This window comes from Vicugna pacos, chromosome 33, assembly GCF_048564905.1.
Source record: "Vicugna pacos chromosome 33, VicPac4, whole genome shotgun sequence".
Classification (NCBI taxonomy): domain Eukaryota; kingdom Metazoa; phylum Chordata; class Mammalia; order Artiodactyla; family Camelidae; genus Vicugna; species Vicugna pacos.
Genome location: NC_133019.1, coordinates 3,335,531 through 3,360,078, shown reverse-complemented (window position 1 = coordinate 3,360,078; position 24,548 = coordinate 3,335,531). Strand labels below are relative to the sequence as shown.

General features: G+C 50.4%; 1 protein-coding gene across 4 annotated transcripts in view; it reads left to right on the top strand.

The window, feature by feature from the left end:
• APLP2 (amyloid beta precursor like protein 2) overlaps positions 1–14,910 on the top strand; it is a 58,347-nt gene extending 43,437 nt beyond the window's left edge. For 2 of the 4 annotated variants that reach the window (XM_072954121.1, XM_072954119.1), the window contains 10 exons: positions 198–272; positions 1,478–1,636; positions 2,429–2,557; positions 5,301–5,400; positions 6,785–6,937; positions 8,403–8,438; positions 11,109–11,194; positions 11,880–11,954; positions 12,252–12,407; positions 13,483–14,910. In XM_072954121.1, coding sequence (XP_072810222.1) covers positions 198–272; positions 1,478–1,636; positions 2,429–2,557; positions 5,301–5,400; positions 6,785–6,937; positions 8,403–8,438; positions 11,109–11,194; positions 11,880–11,954; positions 12,252–12,407; positions 13,483–13,584 — 1,071 coding nt within the window. In that variant the 3' untranslated portion in view covers positions 13,585–14,910. The remainder of the gene's footprint in view (positions 1–197; positions 273–1,477; positions 1,637–2,428; positions 2,558–5,300; positions 5,401–6,784; positions 6,938–8,402; positions 8,439–11,108; positions 11,195–11,879; positions 11,955–12,251; positions 12,408–13,482) is intronic. The other 2 variants (XM_072954122.1, XM_072954120.1) reach the window with 1 other exon arrangement.
• Positions 14,911–24,548: the final 9,638 nt, after the last annotated feature.

Below are 24,548 nucleotides of genomic sequence, written 5' to 3'. Positions count from 1 at the left end.
CTGCACTTGCTCAGAAGGGCTGGGCTGCCCAAGGTCATGACCGAGGCAGGCGTGGCCTGGGGCACCATAGCGGGGGTGAAGGGGCCGTTTCCTTCTGCACTTTCCCACATCACGTCCAGCACCTGCCAGTGTTTTTAGATCTGGGGGAGTTGTTTCAGAGATGATTCTGCTTATAACTGCTTTGACCTTTGGTCTAGGTGAAGAAGGAATGGGAAGAGGCTGAACTTCAAGCCAAGAACCTCCCCAAAGCAGAGAGGCAGACTCTCATTCAGGTGAGACATGTCCTCCAGGGACAGGCTCCCAGGCGGACCCTTTGAAATACGGTCGGAGCCAGACGCCCCGCAAGTTAGAGTCTTGACACCCCCTTTTAGCTGAGGGCTTACGTTATAAGGAAGTTTTCACTGGCCTGCTTTTTTATTCACCTGCCAGCTGGGGTTGCTCTAGAATTGCTCACCTGCAGTGGCAGGGACCGGAGCCCGGACCCGAGCACACCTCATTCGTGCTGGGGGAGTCCTTAGCTCGGCTGTGTTTGTTCTGTTTTCCTGACAAAAGTCCACAGTCATCTGCCTTCTTAGGCTGTGCCTTGTTTCTCAGCAGTGCTGAGTTCTTGTTTTTGCAGATTTACTGCAAAGTCAAAAGGCAGAACATTAAGCTCCCCCATAGCAGTTCGGAGTGTGAGCTCGGAATCGGGGCAGCCGCCGCCCCCTGGACTAGGGGGCGTGGTAGGAATTCACAGGATGATCTGGGATTCATGAAACTGGCTGCTTCTGAAATCAGTTCGTGTTGGACTGAGATCCCTCTTCTCGTGATGTTGATACTTTGTTGGATCACCTTTCATCTTTTTTTTTCCCCTGATAACCTAGAAAGTTCACAAACATTTCATTTCCATGCAGCCAGTTTAGTTGGGCAGCCTCGAGCTCTGCCTTCAGACCTGGCCAGCACCTCGCAGGGAGCTTGCCCTGTAGACTTGGTGTGAGTGGCTCGTGTCACTTACCTCAGGACTGAAATGTGTGTCAAAGCATGTCTGTGGTTTTGGGGTTTGGACTTTGGTGCCGGGCTGTGATGTGGGAAGGGCAGCCTTCCTCTTCTCCGGGCGCCGGGCCCAGGCTCCTGTGCAGGGAATTTCAGCCCCTCTGACGCCCAGATTTGCATGCCTGCATGAGATGAGGAAGTACGTGTGAGTACTGCACGAGTCCCACACGGTCCGTGGCTGGTTGAGTCTGCGGGTGCAGAACCACGTACACGGGCGGTCGACATAAGTCAGTTACACTTATTTTCGACTGTGGGGAGGGTAGGCGCCCCTGTGACTGTGCTGACAAGTCGGCTGGATGGACTTGGACCTCAGCCTTGCCCCACGCGGGTCTGCTGCTGGTGCAGGGGCGCTGGGCCAGGAGAAGTGCGTCAGTGGGTCTCATGTCGTTGGCGCAGACGCGTGCTGGTGTCATGAGTTACATGTGGTTCCTGCTTTCTTGGTTAGCACTTCCAAGCCATGGTGAAAGCTCTGGAGAAGGAAGCAGCCAGCGAGAAGCAGCAGCTGGTGGAGACCCACCTGGCGCGGGTGGAGGCCATGCTGAACGACCGCCGCCGGGTGGCGCTGGAGAACTACCTGGCAGCCCTGCAGTCCGACCCTCCGCGGGTGAGTGCGTGGTCGGGCCCTCCAGTGGCGGGTGTGGGCGGCTCCGAGCTGCGGGCGAATCACATCCCTCGTGTGCCTGCCTGGAAGAGGGTGCGCGTGCGTGTGTGTGTGCGCACGTGTGAAATGGATTATTATGTTCCAGTGTCTGCCAGGTAAGCTCACATCACACCTGAGGCCCCCCTGCCGCCTGTTGTGTGGACGCGGCTTACGCTGAGAAAGCAGAACCTCGGGCTGTCGGTTGGCAGTTCCCCAAGTGGTGAACTTTTATAGTAACCTCACTTCCAAAGAATAAAAAAGCACGCCTTCCGTGGGCAGAGGCTTTTGAATCTAAGATTATGAGTAAATTTATATTGAAGCCCTTTTCTGCTAGTGGTGCCCTGCTTTATCCCTTAACTCTAACTTGCCTTGCTTTGGGGGGATGGAAAGTATTGAAAAGGAGGATGTTTGTACCTTTACCTTCAGCAGGTGAAGTCTTTTCTGGATGACACGGGGACGGCCTGGCTTGTAATTAAGGTGTCAGATGCTGAGCTCACAAAAGAGGACAGACTGGAGGAAGACAGTGGGCTGGAGATTCTGAAATGTGGGGTTAAGGAGCCAGTGTAACTGTGGGCTTTTGGCACTTCACATAGAAAGGACGTTTCTGGTTATTTGGTAACTAGACGCTCTTAAAGGTACAGCGTTCATTCTCGTGCCTCGTTGAGGTTTCCGTTCTTAAGTGAGTTTTTAAGCTTTGTTTTCCCGCCTCTTTTCAGTTCTCTAGTCTCAGGACATGAAAACTGTTTTCTCTTACAGCCTCATCGCATCCTTCAAGCCTTGCGGCGCTACGTGCGTGCTGAGAACAAAGACCGTCTGCACACCATCCGTCATTACCAGCACGTGCTGGCTGTTGACCCAGAAAAGGCAGCCCAGATGAAGTCCCAGGTACACCGGGCAGCGCAGGAACTGCCGCGGGAGAGCGTGTCTGGTGGGAAGGGACTGCTGTGACTGATGGCTGGACAGCACTGGCAGTGGTGTTTCTTGTTGTTTGTTCTTAGAAACTAAGAGTTTTGATTTCCAAAGATACTAGGTACAAGAGTTGGTTTTTGCAAAGGTACTGTTATAAAAATGTCTTTTCCATACTTTTTAACGTTAAATACATTCTACTTACACCGTTTCTGTAAGTCCAGGAATGCATCCTATTGGAGAGGTAAGTCAGTTTCTGAGTCATTTCTGTATCAGTTTATTTCTGATTAAGGGAGGGTACCGCCAGAATTTGTATTTGAAATCTCCTTCTAGGTGGATTGATCAAGCACATCTTAAAAACTGGTCTCTTTCGTTTTGTACAGTTTTTGTTTAGAGGCTTTGACGTCCCTGGTTTGTCCCATGCTGTGGCCAGCTGGCCTTTGCAGTCGTCTGCAGAGGTTTGCTTCTGGACCTACTTTCTCGTTTCTGTATTGTCCACATATTAACCTGTTTTACTCTCTTGTACTCAGAGAATGTGAACTTGCCCGCAAGACTGCTGGCTTCCTTTGAAATAGTTCGGCCTACGAGTTTTCCTAGAGAGCTGTGTGACGACGTAACTGCTCCTACTCTGTTTCCTACCCTGTTTTTAACGCAGTGCTGAGCTGGTTGTGGGGACCCGGTGTGCACAGGCTGGGGACCCACAACCCCTCCTGCCTGCTGTTGCTCGCGCGGTGTGATCGTGGGGGGACCCACCAGAGACCCCTGGGAGGGGTGCTGCTGAGGTCCTCCCGTCCTGTCTGCTGCCCGGCTCTGCTCCGGCATCTGACCGCGCACAGTCATGTAGGATTAATTACGTTAACTGTAGATGAAGAATCATCCTTAAACGTACAGAGTCCACAAAGGCAGCTGGGTGTTTGGAGAATGAAAGGACTGAGGCCCCTCTAGAGTGTGAAGGGTGTGGGGGGTGGGGCATGGATCTGCAGACCCCCAGGGCTCTGTTGGGGGCCTGGAGCTGAGGCTCTGTTCTGAGCTGATGGAGTAGGAGAGGAGGAGGAAGGGCCAGCAGACCTTGCCGGAGTAGCTTGCAGGAAGCTTCGGGGTGAAGCCTGCATCCTGACCTGTTAGATTTGTTTAGGTCTACCCAGTTGAAAAAAAAAAAAAAAGCAGTATTTTCTTCAATTTTTTGGTAGAAAATCTACACTGTGGTGTAGTATTTTATAGAAAAGGCCTGTTTTGTGTGGTGAAGGTAGAAGGTGCGATCAGTGTGTTGAATTAACATGTGAGCCAGGGCCAAGGTGCCACTGGAGTGACCTGGGGGGCAGGACCCGCGCTTCTTAGAACATCTCTGCTGTGTGGTGTTCAAGGCCCTTAATTCTGGGGAAGCTCGGCTTCTGGGTAACATCAGCCTTTTGCCTGTTCCCTGTGCTGTTGTAGAAGACCCTGGATGTGCTCAGCCCCTTACAACGTGTGCGCGTCCGACCTGGGGACGAGCGATGTGGGGCGGCAGCCCCGGGGCCCCTCCGAGGACCCTGGCGCCCGGCCCTCCGCCGGGTGGGCTTGTCCTCCGGGTGTGGGACCGCCCTCTCCCGGCTCCGTGATCCGCCTGACGTGTGGCGGGTCAGCACGTGCTGGGTCTCGGGAGTACGTGGTTTGGTTTCCATTGCATTTCCATTTTTTCTCTGAGGCAGTCACTCTGGTGCTTTGCCATCACTTTACGTGATTAAAACAATGGCAAATGCAAAATTAAATTGCTTTCATCCTCCCTTGTAAAGGTCAGCGAGACATCCATCTACAATGAAAGGGTCTTTCCCCTGAACTTTTTTTTCATTTCGACCCTTCATGTTAATGGCTTCGAGCCCACATGATTAATCCGTGGGCTCAGTGCGCCCTCTTCAGAAAGGGGCCGGTGGCTGCAGGTGTGACCAGGCAGGGCGGCCTTCCTGAGTAGCTTGTGTGACCTGCAGCCACTTCCTTACTGCGCACTGGGGTGGATGTGGCCCAGAGCGCCCCTCAGTTCCACCCTGGAAAGCTTAAAAGTCAATGACCACTTTTAATGGCTTTTTTTTTTTTTTCTGGGACAACCAACCTTGGAACTTCTGCAGTCAGAAAAGGCAGTGAGCTTTGGCAGACAGGATGGTAGATAAATCTTCCTTTATCACTCCTTAAAATCAGGTTCATTTATCCTCAGCAGTGTTGAAAGAGTGGCTGATTTAATTAAACAGGAATAAACTAGTTCTGATGCTCACTGTGATGATCACTTTAGGCCGTTACTTCACTGAGCAAAAGCCCTGCCCCCAGATCACTCTCCTCACCTCACCTAGTCTGACCAGTGGTTTTAAAAAAAAAAAAAAAAGACCAACTCTTTTCTTCTTTCACTCAGGAAAAACCTGCTTGCGTGTCTGGCGTGGTACAGATTTGGATTCTTCTTTTACAGGACAGTTAGCAAGTGCCTCATGTGAACCAGATCAATAACTGGCCAGTGAAAGTTGTGACATTTTCCCTGAACTGGGAGCACTCTCTGTGCATAAATCCTTAGGTCCCCGAGAGGCACTGCACTCATTCTTGCACTGGAGTGGTCAGTAAATACGAGGGGTTTGTACTGTCCCTCTGATCAGCGGCTCTGCTGGACTCTGTGGAGAACATGTCCCTTTGCAGAGGCAGGTGGATGTCCCGGCTGGCCCTGCTGCTCGCTGACAAGGTGTCCCCCGTCCTGTGCTTACAGGTGATGACACATCTGCATGTGATTGAAGAAAGGAGGAACCAGAGCCTCTCTCTGCTCTACAAAGTACCTTACGTGGCCCAAGAAATCCAAGAGGAAATTGGTGAGTGTCCACTGTTTGCAGGGAGGTCAGGCGGGACTTCTGTCTAAGGCTCGCCGGCGGCGGTGGGAGAGGGAAACCGGATGAGCAGGGCCGTGAAGCCGGGCATTAGCGCGCCAGGGCTCCTGGACTCAAGGTCAGGTCCTGGCTGGGAGCCGCAGAGCCTCGGGTTTCACTGACCTTCACCCGGTTACCGGAAGGAAAATCTAGGGTGTGAAGTCCCAAGGGACTGGGCAAGTCTCCTGTTACCTTTTCCTCCTCAACTGCTGATGTGCTTCAGGGCACGTGTTTGCACACGTTCTCACTTCCTCTCCCTCCTCTGGTCTTTCTCTTCTTCATTTATTCAGCAAATGTTTGTCGTGTCTACTGTGTGTCCCAGAGGGAAATGTGCTCCAGTAGACAGACCTCCTGGAGCTCACACTATAGGAGGAGAGAACAGATGGGAAAACGGGTGTGGGGTGGGGATCTGTGTGGGACGGGGAGAGGCTGCCCCAGGAGGGAAGCCTGAGATCCGAACGATGCGGAGGAGCCGTCCACGCAGAGGCCACACAGAGGGGCCCTGAGCGCAGGAAGTGATAGTCACCTCAGAGGCCGACTGAAGCGACATTAGCAAAATCAAGGAGTTTGTATTGCGTTCTAGGATAACAGAAAGCTGTTGGATAGTTTTAAACTAGCAAGTGACTAGATCTGGATTACGCTGTTAAAAAGAATGTGAATTTTTAAAAAATCTCTTGACTGCCGTGTAGCCAGTTGATTAAAACTGAAAACCACCCAGGAAGCAATTGCACAAATCCAGGAGACAGAGGACAGTTGTGCGCAGAGAGGGGGGATCGGGGGAGACGGGGGTGTGGGTGGTCGGGAGGATGTATGTCAGAGGGGGCGCTGACGGGTGGATGGGGGAGGGGGCTGAGGCAAAGATGGCCTCGGATGACACCCAGGTTTCCGTCCTGGGCGGCTGAGTGGGGGGTGGTGCTGCATTTTACTGAGGTTGAGTGTTCTTTGTACTTGTTAAAACAGAAGTTGCCCTTGGACGTTAAGCGGAGGTGTGAGGTGGGCCACCAGTGGGAGGAGCAGAGGTCGGGGCGGGAGGCGCAGGATGCAGGTTTGGGAGTCAGGGTGTTTGGATGGTATTTAAACCTGTGCTACCAGATGAGACCACTTGACCAGAGTGTGTTGGTAGAGGAGTACCCAGGACGGAGCCCTGGGGTCCCCAGTGCTACAGTGTCGGGATGCCACCTCGGGTAGAAGGGAAGGAGAAGAGGACAGTGTAGGAGCTCGCGTGGTCCACCCATAAGGACACGAACTAGCCCAGTTCAGGCTGTCGGTCCCGTGCCTAGAAGCCAGACCCTTCTGAAAACTGGGCTCCTGCCATATCTGTCTTTGTCAGATGAGCTGCTTCAGGAACAGAGAGCAGACATGGACCAGTTCACCGCCTCCATCTCAGAGACCCCCGTGGACGTCCGGGTGAGCTCGGAAGAGAGTGACGAGATCCCGCCATTCCATCCCCTCCATCCCTTCCCGTCCTTACCTGAGAATGAAGGTGGGTATGATAAACAGCGCACCTTCTTGGCACTGGGGGCCTGGCAGGAAGAATGCAATTAGAAAACTGAAGTCAGATTTTGGGGCCAGGGTTGTGCTGGGGAGGCTATGTTCCTGGTGCAGGTTGGACGGAGGGACGGGAGACGAGGTTCACTCTGCGCACCTGCTACGTGCGGGCGCCTGTGGGGGCCTTCAGCCTCATCGGCAGGTTAGTAAAATGCCTGCCATGTTGCACACGGGTTGCTTAAAGCCTGCCAGTTTTCCTGGTCCTGTCCACTGCCTCCAGTGTGGAGTCACTTTTCCTTCCATGTGGAGGTCACTCTGCCGCTTAGGTAGCACTTTCGTGTTCTCTGCGGCCGTGGTCTTTTCCTGGCGGTTTGGGGAGGCTGCAGCGGCGACGTGACTTGCTCGAGTCTGAGGCTGGTGACAAGCTGTCCCTCTGACCCCAGCGGTGAGAAGAGGCGTGCTGCTCTCTTCTGTCCCCTGCTGGTTCTCGATGTCTAAAGGCGCCTCTCAAAGCTGTGGGTCTGCGCCAGAAAAAAGCAAGCTGCCGACTCTGGCGCACCGAGATCAGGGTGTGGAATCCATTTCTATTTATTTGCTGCTGCTGCTGGTGATAAAAATAGTGACTACAGCTACAGAGTGCTTCCCATACCATACAACCAGCCTTGGCTAGCGCTGTGCGTGGACGCTCTCATTTATATTTTTATCCTCAAAATAATCCTCTAAGGTAGGGCCTGGGAGTGTTGGCCCCGTTTGGGGATTCCAGGGTTTCAAGGGGTTAAGTGTCTGCCTGGCATCATGTAGCTTGTAGGTAGAGGGTAAGGATTTGAACCCAAGCCGACACGGTCCTACTGTCCTAGGTCCAGTGCCACCCTGACCAGGTACGGTGGCTCTGCAGCAGAGGCCCAGGCAGGGGGCATCCGGGTTAGCCTCCAGACCATCACAGAAATGCCCCTAATTCTGTTATGTCAGAGGTACCGGCTCAGCCCATTTGACTCTCTGATACTAAACTGGGATCCGAGGAAGGAGCCGGGCGAACAGAGTGGTGCCGCCGCACCCTACACCCGCGCTCACAGACCTGCCTCCACGGGCTGTCGGTGGGGGCGTCTCGGACGTCTGTGAACTCGGCCCTTTTCTCCTTCTCAGAAAACCACAGTCCGTACTAACTTGTGTTTTTCTTATTTTCTAAGAAAAGTAACTTGGGGCTAAGCTCAGTAATTCTGGAATCTCACAGAAGTTCCCCCAAAAGACCCAAACCGACCGGCTTCTCTCTCCTGCCCTCTAGCCCTTAGCTGTAGATCTTCCCGCCTTGTGCTTTCGGGGTGTGGCGCGGGCGTGGTTGTAAGGGAGAGCGCTTTTGTTCACATTGTACAGAAATTCTAAGGTAGGAATTTTGAGAGAAACTTTTTTTTTCCTTAATCTTCTTTTATGCTGTTTGTTTCTGTCGTTTTCCTTCCCGCTAGACACCCAGCCGGAGTTGTTCCACCCAATGAAAAAAGGTTGGTTGTCAAAGATGTTCCCTGTAAGACCTTCATTCCTTTCCCATCCCCGGAAGTTTCACATTCTGTTTCATTCCATCTCCTGAGCTTTTCCACCTCATCCTTCAGGCGTGGCTGTGGGTGCAGGGACGGCAGCCCCGGCTCCCAGCGTCGGTGGGTCTGCTCACCAGGTGGCCACGCTGAGCTGTCCTTCTGGATGTCCAGAGAAGACAGGATAACCAAAGTCGATTTTTCATAAATCCTTTCAACCTGGGTAGACTTTTAAAAATGTGTCCAGTTTAACCAGGTTGGTTGCGAACTGTCGGGAGACACACAAAGAGGCTTAGCGTGGGGCAGAGAGTCGTTTTATTTTCCCTCCCCTTTTCCTCTGCTGCTGCCACTTTGCATCTTCCCCCTTCCTTTCAGCTGCCCCTTCCCTCCATCTCTGCCCACCTGTCTCTTGCCCGCTGTCTCATGTCCCTGGAGATGGAGCCCTGCTCCTCCAAACTCAGTAGAAGCTGACGGATGAAGCAGGTTGAGGCAAGGGAACTCCTGCGTAGCGAGTCCAGGTTTCAGATGAAGTTGGCCGGATGTGCTGAGCACTTGCATTCTTCATCTCGTTTAACCCACTGAGCACAGGTGTGGGTAGGGTTTCAGCCCTTTTCTAGGTGAGGCATTTGAAGAAGCTCTGAGTTAAAGTTAGGAGTTTAAGAAGCGGTGGAGTCAGTTTGAACTCCGTCTTCAAAGACTGAAGTGTTTCTGTTTGGTAGAACGTGGTGTCGGCTGCAGCGTCTCCCGGGTGGACGGGCGGCCCAGCCTCCGGGGTCATCGCGAACGAGGTCCCACGTTCACAGACTGCTTGTGCTGCCAGCGCTGGGCCCTGGCTGAGGGGTGGCGGTGGTGTGTGTGCACCAGCTGACTCTTCAGAACCACCCGCGTGTACCTGCTTTGTTTTATTCTCCTTGGATGTGCCTCTGGGTCACTGTGTGGACATTCCCCTGAACAACGTATCTTGGATATGCTTAAAGACAATTTTCTAAAAGTTTAACTGGCTTTCACCCTTACAGTTTAACTGTCATTAGTGGGTATAGTTTAAACATTAACTTTCGGTCTCCTGAGTTCCTTGTTTACGCGTTCTGTAAAACCAAAGTGGTTTCGATCAGTGTTTAAGAAGCACGTGGGTCGTAGCACCAAACAAGCCTTGGGACAGACTGCACTGGTGGTAGGACTGAATTAGCTGGGTCTGTGCCACATTATTTTTCAGATGGGATCCTGCCCTTGTGACCTGTAAACTCTGCGGTGGGGGAAGGAGCACAGTTAGAATTTGTTAGACTCGGTCATGAACTTCCCACTGAGAGAGATTCCTCTTTCTCAAATAGCTGAAATGCAGTGTTGCTGTTTCACTGATATTTTGAGACTACAAAAGCCAGCCCTGGTTTTACCCTGGAATCAAGTTGTGAAACTTCCTTAAAATGAAAGCTTTGGAACAAAGCTGTGTCGTCTTTGGCTGCCTTCTCACGAGTTAAGCGTGAGCTGACCTGGAGGTGCAGCGACTGCAGCCCAGTTCGCAGTGACTCGGGTCCAGCGCGGGTCTGGCTGTGAGCTGGACAGCTCTGCCGGGTGTCGTGTCACCACCCTTCTCGGGGACAGCAATGCTATGCACATTGTCTTGCCGGAATCTTACTCACTTGCCGGTGGTCACCTTAGAATGCCGAGTATGCTGTCAGATCGATCTGTTTGTAAAAGGTTCATTGACTCGTAGGGGTCTGTACAGGACTAGATATATTATTATTAATAGGAAACTCGTGGGAGAGCTAGAAGCCACGTGCTCTGGAGCTAAAAATAACAAGGATTGTTCCTCACTTCTCCTCTCCCTGGGTTTCTGCTGCGTCTGGGCGTTGTACCTTGGAGTGCCAAGCACAGGTGACGTGGGCTCAGGTGATACCGGCCTTGACGAGAGCAGTGTTTCTGTTCTTGCTCTGTTCATGGCAGGGTGCCTGCCACCCTGGGGTTGGAATTCTCACTGTGTATGGAATGCTTCCTTCCTGTTCCCTCTCTCATGACCATCGAGGCGGTGACCATGTGTGATCTAGGCCCCGAGAGGGTTACGGCCTAGCGGGAGGTGCAGGAGAAAATCAGGGATCACGGTGACTTTAAGTGCTGCAACCTGGGATGTGTCCCTGGAGGATCTGCAGCTTGAAGGACAAAAAGGAAGGGTTTAAGGCTGGGGATGGTCTTTCAGGCAGAAAGAGTGGCCTGTGGAATAAAAGACGATGCTCAAGGCGAACCGTGTGGTGTGGCCGTGCTTCCGTTCAGAGGGAGCCCCGGCTGTTGAAGGGGCAGGTTGAGGGGTGGTAGGTGCTTAGTAACAGCCACAGGGGTTACGTGTTCACCCGGGCTGGCATGCCTTTGGATTCAGCTTCTATGTCTCTTACAAAAAGCGTCTCTCCTGAAAGCTTGCGTTCCATTTTCCAAGTTGGACGCAAACCAGCGAGCACTCTCTCCTCCTCCACGATACCATCGGTCCCGTGTCGCTCATCCCTCGGGAGCACAGTTGCATCCTCGAAACGTGTGCGAGTAGCCTGTCGAGTGCGGGGGGAGGCGTTCGGTGAGGGCTCCCTGGCCCGCATCTGTGAGGTTGGCGTGGGGTCAGCCCATCCTGGGAAACCCAGCTGTGCTCTCTCCACCCAGGGTCTGCGCTGGGAGAGCAGGACGGAGGACTGATTGGTGCCGAGGAGAAAGTGATTAACAGTAAGAATAAAGTGGATGAAAACATGGTGAGCCATCTCTCTCTGCTGCCCTGCCATGTTAACTTTGAGAACAGCTGGAGCGAGTGGCCTTGTTCTAGCTGCCTTACAGACGGGTGGGCTCCGACACTCCCACAAACGTGCTGTGTCGTTTAGCATCTGGGCGTGAGAAGGAACAGAGAATTATTTTTCAGCAGCAGCCCATCTCTTGCTCTGCGCTGGAAAATATATTTGCACCTAAAGGTATGAATAAAATATGAGAGGCCATGTCAAGTGAGTAGAGATTTAATAACTGAAAAAGGAATGGACTTGGACTTGGTTCTCACACTGCCTGAGGTTTATACCTCCTGTTAATGATTCCTGTAGCATTTTTGTCGCTTACACTTCTGGATCGTCCTTAACTGGGTTTGGTATTTAATCAGGGCTTCTTGGTGATCTGTCCTGAAACACCCCAACGACAGTTACCCAAGGGAAAATGCAGGTGACAGCCCTTGGAAGAGCAGCTGCTGTGCAGTTATCTGGCACCCACACTTGCTCCTTCATTTAGGGGTTCAGCGAGGGGACTTTGGTGAATGCGGCAGGACTGACGGGTCAGTGGGTGTCCATCAGGTGTCTGCTTCCCTCCACCAAAGGGTAAACAGCAGAAGAGAAGCAGTTATGTTTCTGCTCAGTGTCCCCCCCCCACCCAGTTGGTGACATTTCCCTGCTGTTTCAGGTCATTGACGAGACCCTGGATGTGAAGGAGATGATTTTCAATGCTGAGAGGGTCGGGGGCCTCGAGGAGGAGCCGGTATGTGTTTGTGTCTGGAACCTGCTTTCAGGTCCCACATCAGTCTGTTCTGTTCTGTCCCGTCTTCTCAGCTCAGGCGGAAACTGGGAGCAGTGCCTTCTCTCTTTAGTTACTAAACGTCCCTCATCACCCCATTTTCCATACTTCTGGACAAGAAAGCTCAAACTAGAATCTCCGTGGAGATTGGGAAGGGAGGGCTCTGCGCATCTGGGCGGTCACCGGGCCGCGAGGGAGACCCGATGGAGGGCTCACGGCTTCCCCAGCCCGTCTCTCTCACCTCCACCTGCTCCATTTCAGGAGTCCCTGGGGCCACTGCGGGAGGACTTTGGTCTGAGCAGCAGCGCCCTCATCGGCCTGCTGGTCATCGCAGTGGCCATCGCCACGGTCATCGTCGTCAGCCTGGTGATGCTGAGGAAGCGGCAGTACGGCTCCATCAGCCACGGCATCGTGGAGGTGAGCGCTGGGCGCCCCTCAGCGCGAGCTCTGCCCTGAGCCGCCAGCAGCTCTCAGGATTCAGACGTCTCGCTGGGGACCTCGCATCCTCGCCGGGTCATTAGGCCACTTGTTGGAAGTGAGCCCCGCGGAAGGATGGTGATCCTCGACCGGGGGCCACAGCCAACTTGGCGCGTTGATGTGGGCTTTGTGAGTGTGAGGAAGTCGCAAGGGCTGCAGAGGGTGAAACCTGTTCTGAGTGTTTCCTTAGCGTTTCGTTTTCCAGGTGTGTTAGATGTTTGCGAATGAAGGACTGCTGATACTGTTTATTTATTGTTAGTTTAATGTTTTTAATCTGTTTTATAAGGAACAAAGCAGGTGTTTGACGGCTCAGGCAGCAATGGCCACATGGGTGAACCGCGTCTTTAAAATATGAAGTAGGAATAATATTCTTCTTTTTTGGTGGGGAAAAAAGCGACAGGAAGTTCAGAAAGAGGCAAAGCAGACTGTTTCTGTTCCATTGTCTGCGCACTTGTAATTAGAGCTGCTTTATTACGCTTGTGTTGGTGGGTGGTGGGAACGCCCAGAGAGTCTGGATTCGAGAGGAGGGAAAGCCTATGCTGTGGAAACTAGTTCAGATGCCTGTGTCTTAAGTTACGAGGTTTCACCTCCTGCTGGACGCTGACCTCATTACAGAATTCCAGGCTGGAGGAGCCCCGGGGGGTTGGTTGTCTGGCACCACTCCTTAGGTTACAGGCGTGGCTCACTGAGGCCGCCCCGCACCAGAGCAGCAGAGCTGAGCCTTGCTGTCATTATGATGCTGAGAGACTCAGCTCACCGTTCTATCCAACTCGGAGCAGGCGTTTAGGACTCCAGCTTTCAGAAGCCTGGCCTCTCTGACCCTCTTCTTTCCTCTCTCCTCCTCCGGGGTCCTCACCAGCTCTTGTTTGGTTCGCCTGGTGGAAACAGGGCTCTGGGCTGACTTTGGTCCCCGGGGAATCACACGTGCAGCTCAGGTCTCCTGACGCCCTGGGAAGTCCTCCTAGGGTCATGCAGTGACCCCGCCCCCACCCCACCCCCATCTCTGTTCTTCCAGGTCGACCCAATGCTCACCCCAGAAGAGCGTCACCTGAACAAGATGCAGAACCATGGTTACGAAAACCCAACCTACAAGTACCTGGAGCAGATGCAGATTTAAGCGGCAGGAGCGCTGCGCCCGGCTGGAGTGGGGGCGCGGCGGGCGGCGGGGCTCCAGGCGCCTGGATCGACTACTGAGCAGCAGTTACTCCCAGAGGGTTTCATCTTCACTCGGACCTCCTGGGTCACTGAGACTGTAAAGCGCTGCTGTAGAATCACGAGTTCCATGCTTTCAAATGGGTGAACAAATGTTAATATAAGTATATGATACATAAACCTTAAATGAAGTGAAAAAATGATCTATTGCAGATATTTGACTGATGTAGTTTTCCTTTTTTTTTTTTTAAATTAATCAGGAATCCCACTTCCATTGTATTGTCTCACACGTACTCGCTATAGAAACGGTAAATGTTGATTCTCAGCGATAGACTGTACATGCTGTATGCAGGCCGTTTGTTCCAGCTGCATTGTGTAAACCAGCTCTTTAAGGCTCACTGTCCTGTCCTGGTTTTTATTAAAAAAAAAAAAAGAAGAAGAGGCAGTATTCCCTTTTAAATGAGCTTCAGAAAGTTGCTGAGAAACCAGCTGAGCTAGGAGCCGTAACTGAAGTACATCGGGACCCCGTCTCAGAGCCACTGTGAAGGGCCAGTTCCTTGAAAGTCCGGTGCTCCCACCGCCGGGTACCTTGGTGTCTCCGCACAAGGCCTGTCACCACGGAGGCGCCAAAGGCAAGCATTTGAGTTCCAGCGTCCTTCGGCCAGCCTGGTGTGTGCAGGTTAGGGCCCCTGCCGCCTTCCTCCTGAACCCAGTTCTCCCACAGAAAGTAGCCTGTAGTTTGTACGTGATTTTCTGCCACTGTCTGCCGTTGACTCACCGTGGCTTCCCACTGCTCACTCCCCTCCCGAGTCGTGTCCTGGGGTGCCCCCTCCCTCGCAGGGCATTTCGCCCCCACAAAGGCATTGACCCCGAGCCCCCCGTGGTCCTCCGAGGCGATGCGGTAGGAGGCGGCCGGCGGCCCGGGGAGAACGTGGGGGATTGCCTCCCCCTGGAAGGTGGGTGTTCTGGGTTGCACATGCAGTGATCTGTAGACCCCGTGGAAAGCTCTGAAGGTTTTGTTTTCTCCACTTGAGTCTTTGTGATGCTTGTGTAGTTGATGTCGATGCTCACAGCTGCTGCTTTTCCTCTTTTTTTTTTTTTTAAATTCTGAAGGTTCTGGTAACCTGTGGTGTATTTTTTTCTATTTCCCTGTGGCAGTCTTTTTTCTTCCTCCCCTCTACCCTGTCCATGTCTCTTCCCACTATGCACAGAGAAACTTCACCCACAAACTCCTTAATCTGATCTGTGGAGAATGTACAGTTTAAACACATCAATAAATACTTTAACTTCACCAAGACTCCTTGTTTTATTGGCCTAGAGTTAATCGTGGCGATGACTTTAACCCTCCTGCCCCGGGACGGCGGGCAGCTTCCTGACCTGGGGGTGACCGGCTGTGGCAGGGGCGGGAGCTGGTCCACTCAAGCAGGCTGGACTCCTGGGTTTGAATTCTGCTTTTACTTTAAGATAGAAGGAGGAAAGTGCCTTCAGCCTCAAGGCTGGTGCCTTTCATTGATCTCAGAGGAATAGTCTTTTATTGTTTCTTTAATGATTTCCTCCACTGTATTTTACGGTTCCTAAAATTCTGATTAAACTTTGGACCTCCCTGATTGCTCCTTTTTCTTTAGTTTTAGTCTATAATCTGGGCGATTGCTTTGTATTTTTTAAAATTCATTAGAGCAGCTTGCTTTATCTTAATATTTCTTGTAAAATTTCTTCTTTTTGTGATGACAAATCCACCTGAGTTTCTGCATCAGGATTTTTAAGGATTTCTTCTATGTGACCTGTTTCCTTTTGAGCTATTGATATCCTATAAATTCCTGTAAATGTGTAGGGATCATTCATTTGACCAAATGTAGGAATAAAATACATGATTAGCTAAAAGGAATAATATAAAAAAGTCAAGAGTTCGGTGCAGCAAAATGTAATTAATGTTTATTAATATGAGACTTTCCTTGATCCTGGAAACTGAGTGGAGCCTGTGGCTGAATTGTCAGGAAGCTTTGCAGTTTCTGAGTTTTTCAAATAACCTGCCACTAGGAGGCACTGTTCTCACTGGAGGCGGTTTGTTTACCCCACACCTGCTTTCAGCACTTTGTGCCTGGGGTGGTTTTCACTGGTGACCCAAGTCTTCTTAACGTCCAGTTACTGTATGAGTCAGTTCAGGGGCTCAGGTCAGAGTCCTCACCGTAGTTGAGTGAAACGCCAGTCTACATATTTGGTGCAGTTAAGATTCCATGGTGTACACACGCGTATCTGGGTATAAAAGTACACCTGTGTGCGTGTGCGGTGTATACGATACTGGATTAGGGAGTGCATTTTACAAGCCTCTGGCCAGAAAGCACCTTGGGACAAACCAGTTGGACGAGCTGGTTCTCAGCGATCACACTCCCCCACCTGCCCCTCCCTCCCGCGCTGACCTCACAACCTGCTGCCAGGAAGGTCGTGAAAAAGACGAGACTTTATTTTTTGAACTCAGTTTCTGCCAGAGTGCCCTGAAGAGTGTTTTCACCTGACCCTCTGTAATACCAGGTCAAAGTGGGGATCTACACTCATGATTCGGTTCCAATTCTAACAGACCAGCCTCACGTGAGTGTCTGCCAGCTGCCAGCTGCTCTGCGTGCAGTGCCTCAATTAATTGTCTTCATTTTATAGCACAGTTTTTATTTTATAGCAAGCTGAGGTCCTCCGACTAGGGAGGGATGAAACAGAGATCCAAGCCCGGCTGTCACTGTTGTCCCCTTGTCCAGTGTCCGTCAGTCCTGGAAGACAGTAGGCCCTGGGAGTCAACGCACAAGCTGGTGCTTGCCAATCAGGACCCATCCCACAGGCCAGCTCAGGGCTGGTGTCTGCTACCCACGCTGCTGTCGACGGTGGGCTGGTGACATAGCAGTGGGTTCTTTTAAGTACAACTCATTCCCTGAATGGGGTCAGTGCGGAGGGTGCTGAGGTAGATTGGAGCGTCCTGGCAGCTGGGTTCACGTAGCACCCTCCTCCTGGATTGACGGAGAGCTCTGTGTATCTAGATGGATAGAAACTCTGTGGAGATGCAAGGTTTTTAATTCCGAAAGGAAACGCCCATGGAGATGCATGTGAGACCGGGACTGCCCGGCCGGCTCCCCCTGGACCAGCTCCTCTCTGCTCCCTGGTGGCACCGTCCCCTCACCAGGTCCTGAGAGAAACCTGCCCTCTCCTGGTTTCTGGTCGGTGACTCAGCCTTGCCCTCTGGGGAATGTGGCCCTGCCCATCTTGCTGGCACCTCAGGTGCCGACAGCTCCCAGTGGACTTTGGTGCCAGGCCCTCCTACTTCCCCGTCTGCTCTCAGTTACAAACCGGAACCTGTCAGCTGAGGTCTGAGCCAGGTGCCCTGGAAATCTCTGGTTTCTATGGCTGTGATTTAGGAGACAGATTGGGATGCAATGAGTCACTAAGATTTGAGGAGGTCCCGGGGTCCCCTCGAAAGGAGCACACTGTCTTACACTACTCGTTAGAAGTGGTGGGACAGGCAAAGTGGCAGGAAGGAGCCGGAAGGCCCTGTGGCGTCCCCCTCATTTCACAGGTGGCACAGCCACCAGCTCATATGCTACTCAGCACGCAGCCAAAGCGTAGAGCGTGCAGTAAGCTCTTTTCTGGGACAAAGGGTGAAGTGGTCCTTGTAAGATGGAGAACCAGCACCTTGCCTTGTCACCCAGCGTGAACAAGGGGACACGGTGTCTGCCCTGTCCTCTGTGTGCATGAGGTCTAGAGGCCTTGACAATTGCAGGTGCGGGTGGCCCAGGCGTCCAGGGAAGGGGCACAAGAGACCTAACCAATGAAAAAATATTTTTCTAGAATCCTTGAAAAGCATGGGGCATGATTTCTTGAGGAATCTTGAAGAGCTCTCTGGCCAAGTTGACCCACGTCTGACGGAACTTAAAAGGCTGGATGGAGTCCGTGTCTCTTTTTCCTGAGAGCAGTAACATCCATCAATAAAAGCTTTCTCATATGTGTCCCCCACAGAGAGTTACTTTAAAATTATGTACATAGATTATCATAGATAGTAACTCTGAAAGCATCAAAAAGATGGAATTTTTTTCCCCAAATTTTATTTCATAAGGGTACAAAGCCTTTTGGGCCCAGTAAAATTTATTCAGATTTCATTAGTTTTTGCAGATGACATTTTCCTGTCCCAGGATATCACATATTTAGTTGTCTCTTTAAGCTCCTCTCGACTGAGGCAGTTTCTCAGAATTTCCTTGTTTTTGATGATTTTGAAAGTTTTGAGGAGTGCTGGTCAGGCCTCCTGTAGGATGCCCCCTCTGCGGGGCTGGTTGGATGTTTTTCTCGCAAAAGCCCCTGGGGTTGTGTGTTACTGGGGAGGAAGACTGCAGCCGGGTGCCACGCCCATCAGCCCACGTCCGGGCGCGCACCGCCGCGCCGTATCCCCGCTCACCCTGGCCTTGACACGCTGGCTGAGGTGTCTCGGTTTCCCCCCTGTGAAGTCTCTCTCCTCTGTCCTCCCTCTCTGGAAGGATGCCCCTGTCACCCGCCTGAGCTTCAGGAGTGGAGTTACACTTCCCCATACCTTAATTGCTTTTGCGTGTTCTAGCCCGCAAAACGGAGCCACTAGGAAGTCTGGTTCTAAGGCCCATTTGTTTCTTTGTCGTATTCTGTATTTCATGGCTATCAAAGCTCGAAGAGTTCTTGACTATGGGGTGGTTTCAGGGGTGTATAAGTCTGACGTATGTCAAACTTATCAGATTGTCCACCTCTAATATGTGCAGTTTATTGTATGTCAATTACACCTCAATAAACCTGGTTTTTTTTTTTTCAAAGCCAGAAGAGACGCCTCGCAAAAGCAGGCTGGAAGTGGGAGAAGTCATTCTTGACTGTGCCTGTTAACAGCACAAAACTCAAATTCCAATCCTGGGGTGGTGATAACTCAGTGGTAGAGCACATGCTTAGCATGCATGAGGTCCTGGGTTCAACTCCCAGTACCTGAAAATAAAATAAAATAATCCAATCCTATCTACCAATTCTATTTCCAAGTTTAAGTATACAAATAGGTCTTTCAGGTCCCTGTTGACAGTAGAATTATCTACTAATGGAAATCTTTCCAAATCTTGGTTTTCAAGGTTCTCCATAGCATGAGTTTCTTAGAAAAAGCAAATTGGAGATGTTTTTAGCTTAACAAACAAAACAAAAAACAGTATAACATCATTAAGTTCAACAACTCTAAACACTTTGTCACAAGACGAATCTCTCTGTGAGGTACAAAATGTTTCCTTGGTCACTCCCAATCTTATTTTAAAATATTGCAAGCAATCTATCATATTTAAATGTTCCTGAGTCTTATCAAAATATCTACTTGGTTGGAGACATTTTGTGGCAATCCATGCACTTATGATTTCCAGCATCAAATGTTATCTGGAAGTATTTCATTACTCCAGTCAAAGCAGCCAATCCATCAGTATTACGTTTTCCCGGATTTTTCAAACTTGTCTTTCCCATAAAATACAAATAAAGTTTAAGAAGCAGCCAGAGTGTTCCAAGGGGGAACCCTGAAGCCAAACTGCCTGATTCTTCTAATCCGGCCGCCTCCTGGCTGATGACCTTGAGGAAGATGTCTAACTGCCCTGTGCCTTAGTTCCTCCACCTGAAAACGTGGGGGTGGTGATAGTACTCACCACGTTGGGTTAGGAGTGAGTGACAGGTACCGATTCTAAACCTACACCGTTGCCCAGTGCACAGCAAGTGCTTGATGAGCATGAAGTGGTTTTACTATTTGCTCAACAACAAAAAAAATAGCATTTGTGTATGTCCTGATTAAAGCAAATGCAAGTATTATAGCATCAACTGGGCTCTGATAGAAACACCTGGACTTTCATCCAAGCCTCCCGTACTCTGACAGTACTTTTTGCTCGTTTCTTCAAAGTGGCCGTTTTCCCACAGCCCTCGCTGGTGGAAATACGGATTATACTGCTGCCACGTCGCAGAATTCTCTGTATCACTTCAGTCCTTTCCACTTCGGCAGGACATAGTGATTCTACACTGCTTTACGGCTTTCCGTCTTTGGCTTTTAATTAAGAACTTCAAGCCGAATATTTATCACCCCTTAATGAAATTATGTAAATTACGAAAGTGAGTGTTGCATGACTTCCAGCACTGGAAAAATTACAGTGGCTTGTCTCCACACACTGGACATGTAAGTTTTAAGTCTCATTAATCCTGTTGGCCTCATAATACTTGTTAATGCCTCCAGACCCAATGTACACGTAGAGTAAGGAACGTCATTATTAACAGACGTTGTAAATATCCAATATTGATTTGCGATGTAAATCCATGGTCCTGATAATTTATAACTTTTTTTTTTTACCAACTTCTTATCAGATGACAGTTGTTTTAACCTGATAACGTGGCAGTTGAAGCGTTTCTACTGGGAGTAGAAACGTCAATGTTGTCATTTTCTTGTTCTGTGCTTATAGTCACAAGAATACATTGGAAGAATCTTTTAAAGCCACATAGACGTTTATTTACATTATTTGATTAGAATGTCAGTTCCTTTAATCTGATGCATGAGCAATGGACTCAGAACATAAGGAAATGCATCAGGTACTTTGCTTTCTTAAAAAGCCCATGTAGATCCCTTTGGGTCCGCGGGTCAGGGAGTAGCTACAAATATCAGATGGAAGAAGGGATGAGCTCAGACGAGCTGATGATATGGACAGGGCAGAAATTCTCAACGATGCTCCAAAGGGCAGCAGGTACGTAGGCCTGGCTAATCAAATGCACATCCAGAAGGCTCCAAGGAGGCCCTCCAGACCGCCAGCTCAGATCATCTGCATCCGCCCTGCCCTCAGACGCCAGGCTGGCTTTGGAGCCGCCCTCCGACGCTGGGAGGGTTTCCGTATCATGCCTCCTATCTACGCACAGCAAGAACAGAACTAGCCTTCTCAGCCAGCGTGCGGGGTGTCTCCTAGGGTCCCCAGTGAGGTGCACTCTCAGGAGACCTACTCAAGAGAGGACAAAGAGCATGTAGCCCACTGTCTGGTTGTAGTGACAGCAGAGGCACGCAGCTTCCGGGCAGCACTCCTGGCCACCAGGGTCAGTCTCGCCCGGGGCAGAGCTGCAGTGGTATCTCCCCGGGATGGGAGCCGGGGGCGTCCACAGGCAGCCGCTGGTGAGGCTGGCCTTGTTCCTGGCTGTGCCTTCTCACTTCTTGTCTCTCTAGCCCTCCCAGAGATTCTAGGAGCTTCCTAAGAATCTTTTAATAACTTCCTCTTTTTTGTTGTTTTTTTTTTACCCAAATTAGCTGGAGCATTCTGTTGCTTGTGAGCTGGCAGGTTAACAAAAACTCCACTAAGGGCAAGCTCATTGAACTCTAATGAAAAATTGTAGTGTTGCCTTCATTTAATAAAGGGGGTAGGGCTTTAAAAAAGAAAAAGTGACGTGAGAACAAGGACTCTCCGTGCGGGAAAAGAAAAATACAGAGACAAGACATCACAGACGATGCTACCCTGTGGTCCCAAATTGGAATCAGAAGTAAATATGAGTGTGAATTTGTTGGATATTTTATCTCTTTAAAAAAACTTCCTAGCTTTGTCCACCAAAAGCCCCAGACACAATGACCAACTCAGTGTAACGAACACTACTTGTGTCCAGTTGATTGTCTCGAAACGGCATTTCTCATCAGAAGACACTAGGATGTCTTAAAGAAATGGCTGATGGCACGTGTGGGCAGGTGGAGCACAAGGTGGCTCTTACCAGAAAGCAAAGAATGATCAAACATGAGCAAGACTGAGTCAAAAAAGAGTCAGAACCAATGAAGACATTCCTGCTGGTCAAAGAGGGGACAGTTTGAACATCAATAGCATAAAAACGGCAACGAACCAAAACATAACAACTACGTTTATTTTTTTATTGTAGTATACTTGATTTACAATGTTGTGTTAGTTCCTAGTGCTCAGCAGAGCGATTCAGTTACACAGATGAATATTTTCTTTTTCATATTCTTTTTCACTATAGGTTATTACAAGATATTGAATGCAGTTCCCTGTGCTATACAGTAGAAACTTAATGTATGTCTATTTTAAAAATCGTGGTTTGTATCTGCAAATCCCAAGCTCCTAATTTATCCCTCCCCACCCTTCCCCCTTTGGTAACCATAAATTTGTTTTCTATATCTGTGAGTCTGTTTCTGTTTTGTAAATAAGTTCATTTGTGTCATTTTTTTTAAGATTCCACATATGAGTGATATCATATGATATTTGTCTTTGATTTGCTTCACTTACTATGATAAACTCTATGTCCATCCATGTTGCTGCAAATGGGATTATTTCATTCTTTTTATGGCTGAGGATATTTATAAATACATAACATCTTCTTTATCCAATCATTTGTCAATGGACAAATTTTAGTTTGCTTCCATGTCTTGGCTGTTGTAAATAGTGCTGCTATGAACATTGGCGTGCATTATCTTTTCAAATTAGAGTTTTCTCTGGATATATGTCCAGGAGTGGGATCACTGGGTCACATGGTAACTCTTCAAGTATGTTTAAATAGAAGAATTCTTAATAACACAAAAACAAGTAAATGCACACCAATTGGTCCCTTTGGCAAATGCTAGAGAACTGACTACTCTGAAAACTGCAAAACGGAGGGAGAGACTCAGGCTTTTACCCTTCCTTCCCTGCAGAAGCCAAGAGCGTGGCTAGTCACAGGGGAAGTAGGGTTGTTTTGGGAACAAGCACGGGGAGGGCTCCGTGGTGGGCTGCGCTGGCAGGTTTGAGTGGTGATGACAAGGTGATGTGTCAGAATAATTCAGTAAGCTGTATGTTCCATGCTGTTTTCTGTATTTGTGTTGCATTTAACAATAAAAAGTTTTAAGTGCTAATGGAAAACCAGAAAACATTTCCACTTATTCATTTAGTTTTTTTTAAATAATTTAACAAACACGTGTTGTGTGTGAGCTGGGAAACTAGCGGATACTGATCCTTGCCGTAGGAGCTCTGTGTTTTGTGAGGCGGGCGATGCAGCGCCAGGGATCCCGCGTGGTAATCACAACAGATGGCCGGAGTGGACCAAGGCGGCCAGTAAGATGTGATGTGTAGTCCAGGCAGGAGATGTGGTGGCTTAGAACAGGGAGACATGGTACGAAAGAGAGGCGTAGGCGGAGTCTAAATGTATTTCAGAGGTAGAACTGACAGACGTGATTTGTTTGTTGTTTGTGGGTAGGTGGGACGAGGAAAAAGAAGCCAGTGATGTCTTTAGAACTGTTTCACTAAATGGATTTAGGAGCCATTTACTGAGATGGTCGGATCCGAAGTAACGTAAAGGGGATGGCAAGCATAGCACTTAAACCCGCTGCTCTGCCACAAAGGAGGGTCTCCTATCGCCTCCCAGGTTCCCAGAGCATCGTCCTTTGTCTCACGGAGCTGTGGGTGCCCTGCACGGAGAAGGCACTTGGTGTCGCCATCTGAACCCAATGCAGATGCCGTGCGTTTACTGCGACTCCAGACCAAGAGGAAGCGATGCAGGCGGAGACCGCTCCCGACACCGTGTCCTGTCAGCTTACTGAGTGCACGTCACACGGGACGGAGGAAGACGTGTAACTGCCCGTTCTTACATTAAAGCCCTGATATGAGGCTGGTGCTTTTATTCCTAAACTGTTAGCAGACAAACCCAAAAGCAGAAGCTGGAGCTCCTTAATACGCCGACACACTCATCAGCTTTGTGGCCTCCCTCTTCCCTGCCACCCCGTTCAGAGAGCTCTTACGTGGACCAGGAAAATCAAAACGCCCTGCGGTGCAAGCTCCAGCTGAGGGTGAGTCAGTCTGGGAGGAAGGAGACGTTAACTGTGCCTGTGAAAGTCCCACAGAAGTGACATTCGGGCTGAACTTGGATTTTGCCTGGAGAAGGAGCACAAGTGGGCGGGGTGATGTGGGAAAGACGCCAGGCTGATGGAGTATCGCTGTCAAGGCCGGGGCGGCGTGTGGAGGGAGGGCAGAGTTTCCTCGTGGCTCCTAAACTGGTATTTAGAAAGCACGTGTTTACCTTCCACAGGAAAGTGCCAGTAGGTGTCAGATACACATAGCTTGCTCTAGAAGATTAAGATACATTCACGGATGACGGCCCTCTAACTGGTTCATTCTGCTCTCCCTAAACCTCTCCCACACCAGCTGTCTGCAGACTGGTCCTTGCCGGAGTGGGGTTTGCCCGCCAGCCTGGCATGATCTGTGTCACCTGGGTTTGTCCCTGGTTCTCACCATCTCTAACAGGAACAGAGCTCGGGGATTTTAACCTTGGGCTGAGTCGACCTGACGTGGCCCTACTCCCTCTCATGTCATCACCAGGTGAAGCCAGTATCTTTTGGCTTGTGCTGTAGTCCACACGTGTACACCCTCTAAGTGGCTCCGGCCCCAAGTGCTCTGGGGGTAGCTGGAGGGAGTGGCCTTCAGAGGGGGCCCCAGGGCCCCAAACCTGACTTCCCCAGCAGACAGAGTCCGGGTCAGGAAGAGGACTTACGCAAGAGATGGCAGCTTTGGGGCAAGGAGAGAGATGAGGGTGGAGGCATGCGAGCTGGTCATCATGGCAAATGACACAGACCTTGGGCTGACATCTGGGTTTGAACCTGGATTTACCCCTTAGGAGTGTGAGAACCTGGCTTTATCCTTCTGGCTGTCTGCTCTTGGGTTTGTCTGCTTACAGCAGGAGTCTCTGCTCATTGCAGCACCTAGGGCCGCAGGGGGATGGAGACCCTATCTCAACATGTTCTTCCAGGATCCCCTTGCCAGGGGAAGAGGGCACGGGGATTCTGCATTGTCTCCTTGTGCTCCTACTTGGAAGAGGTGTGTATCATTTGATGTTTTACATTTCCTTGCCCACAGCGACCCATATGGCTATGCCTAACTTCAAATCCGAGCCTGTGTCCAAAAGGCAGAGAGCTAGAAACAC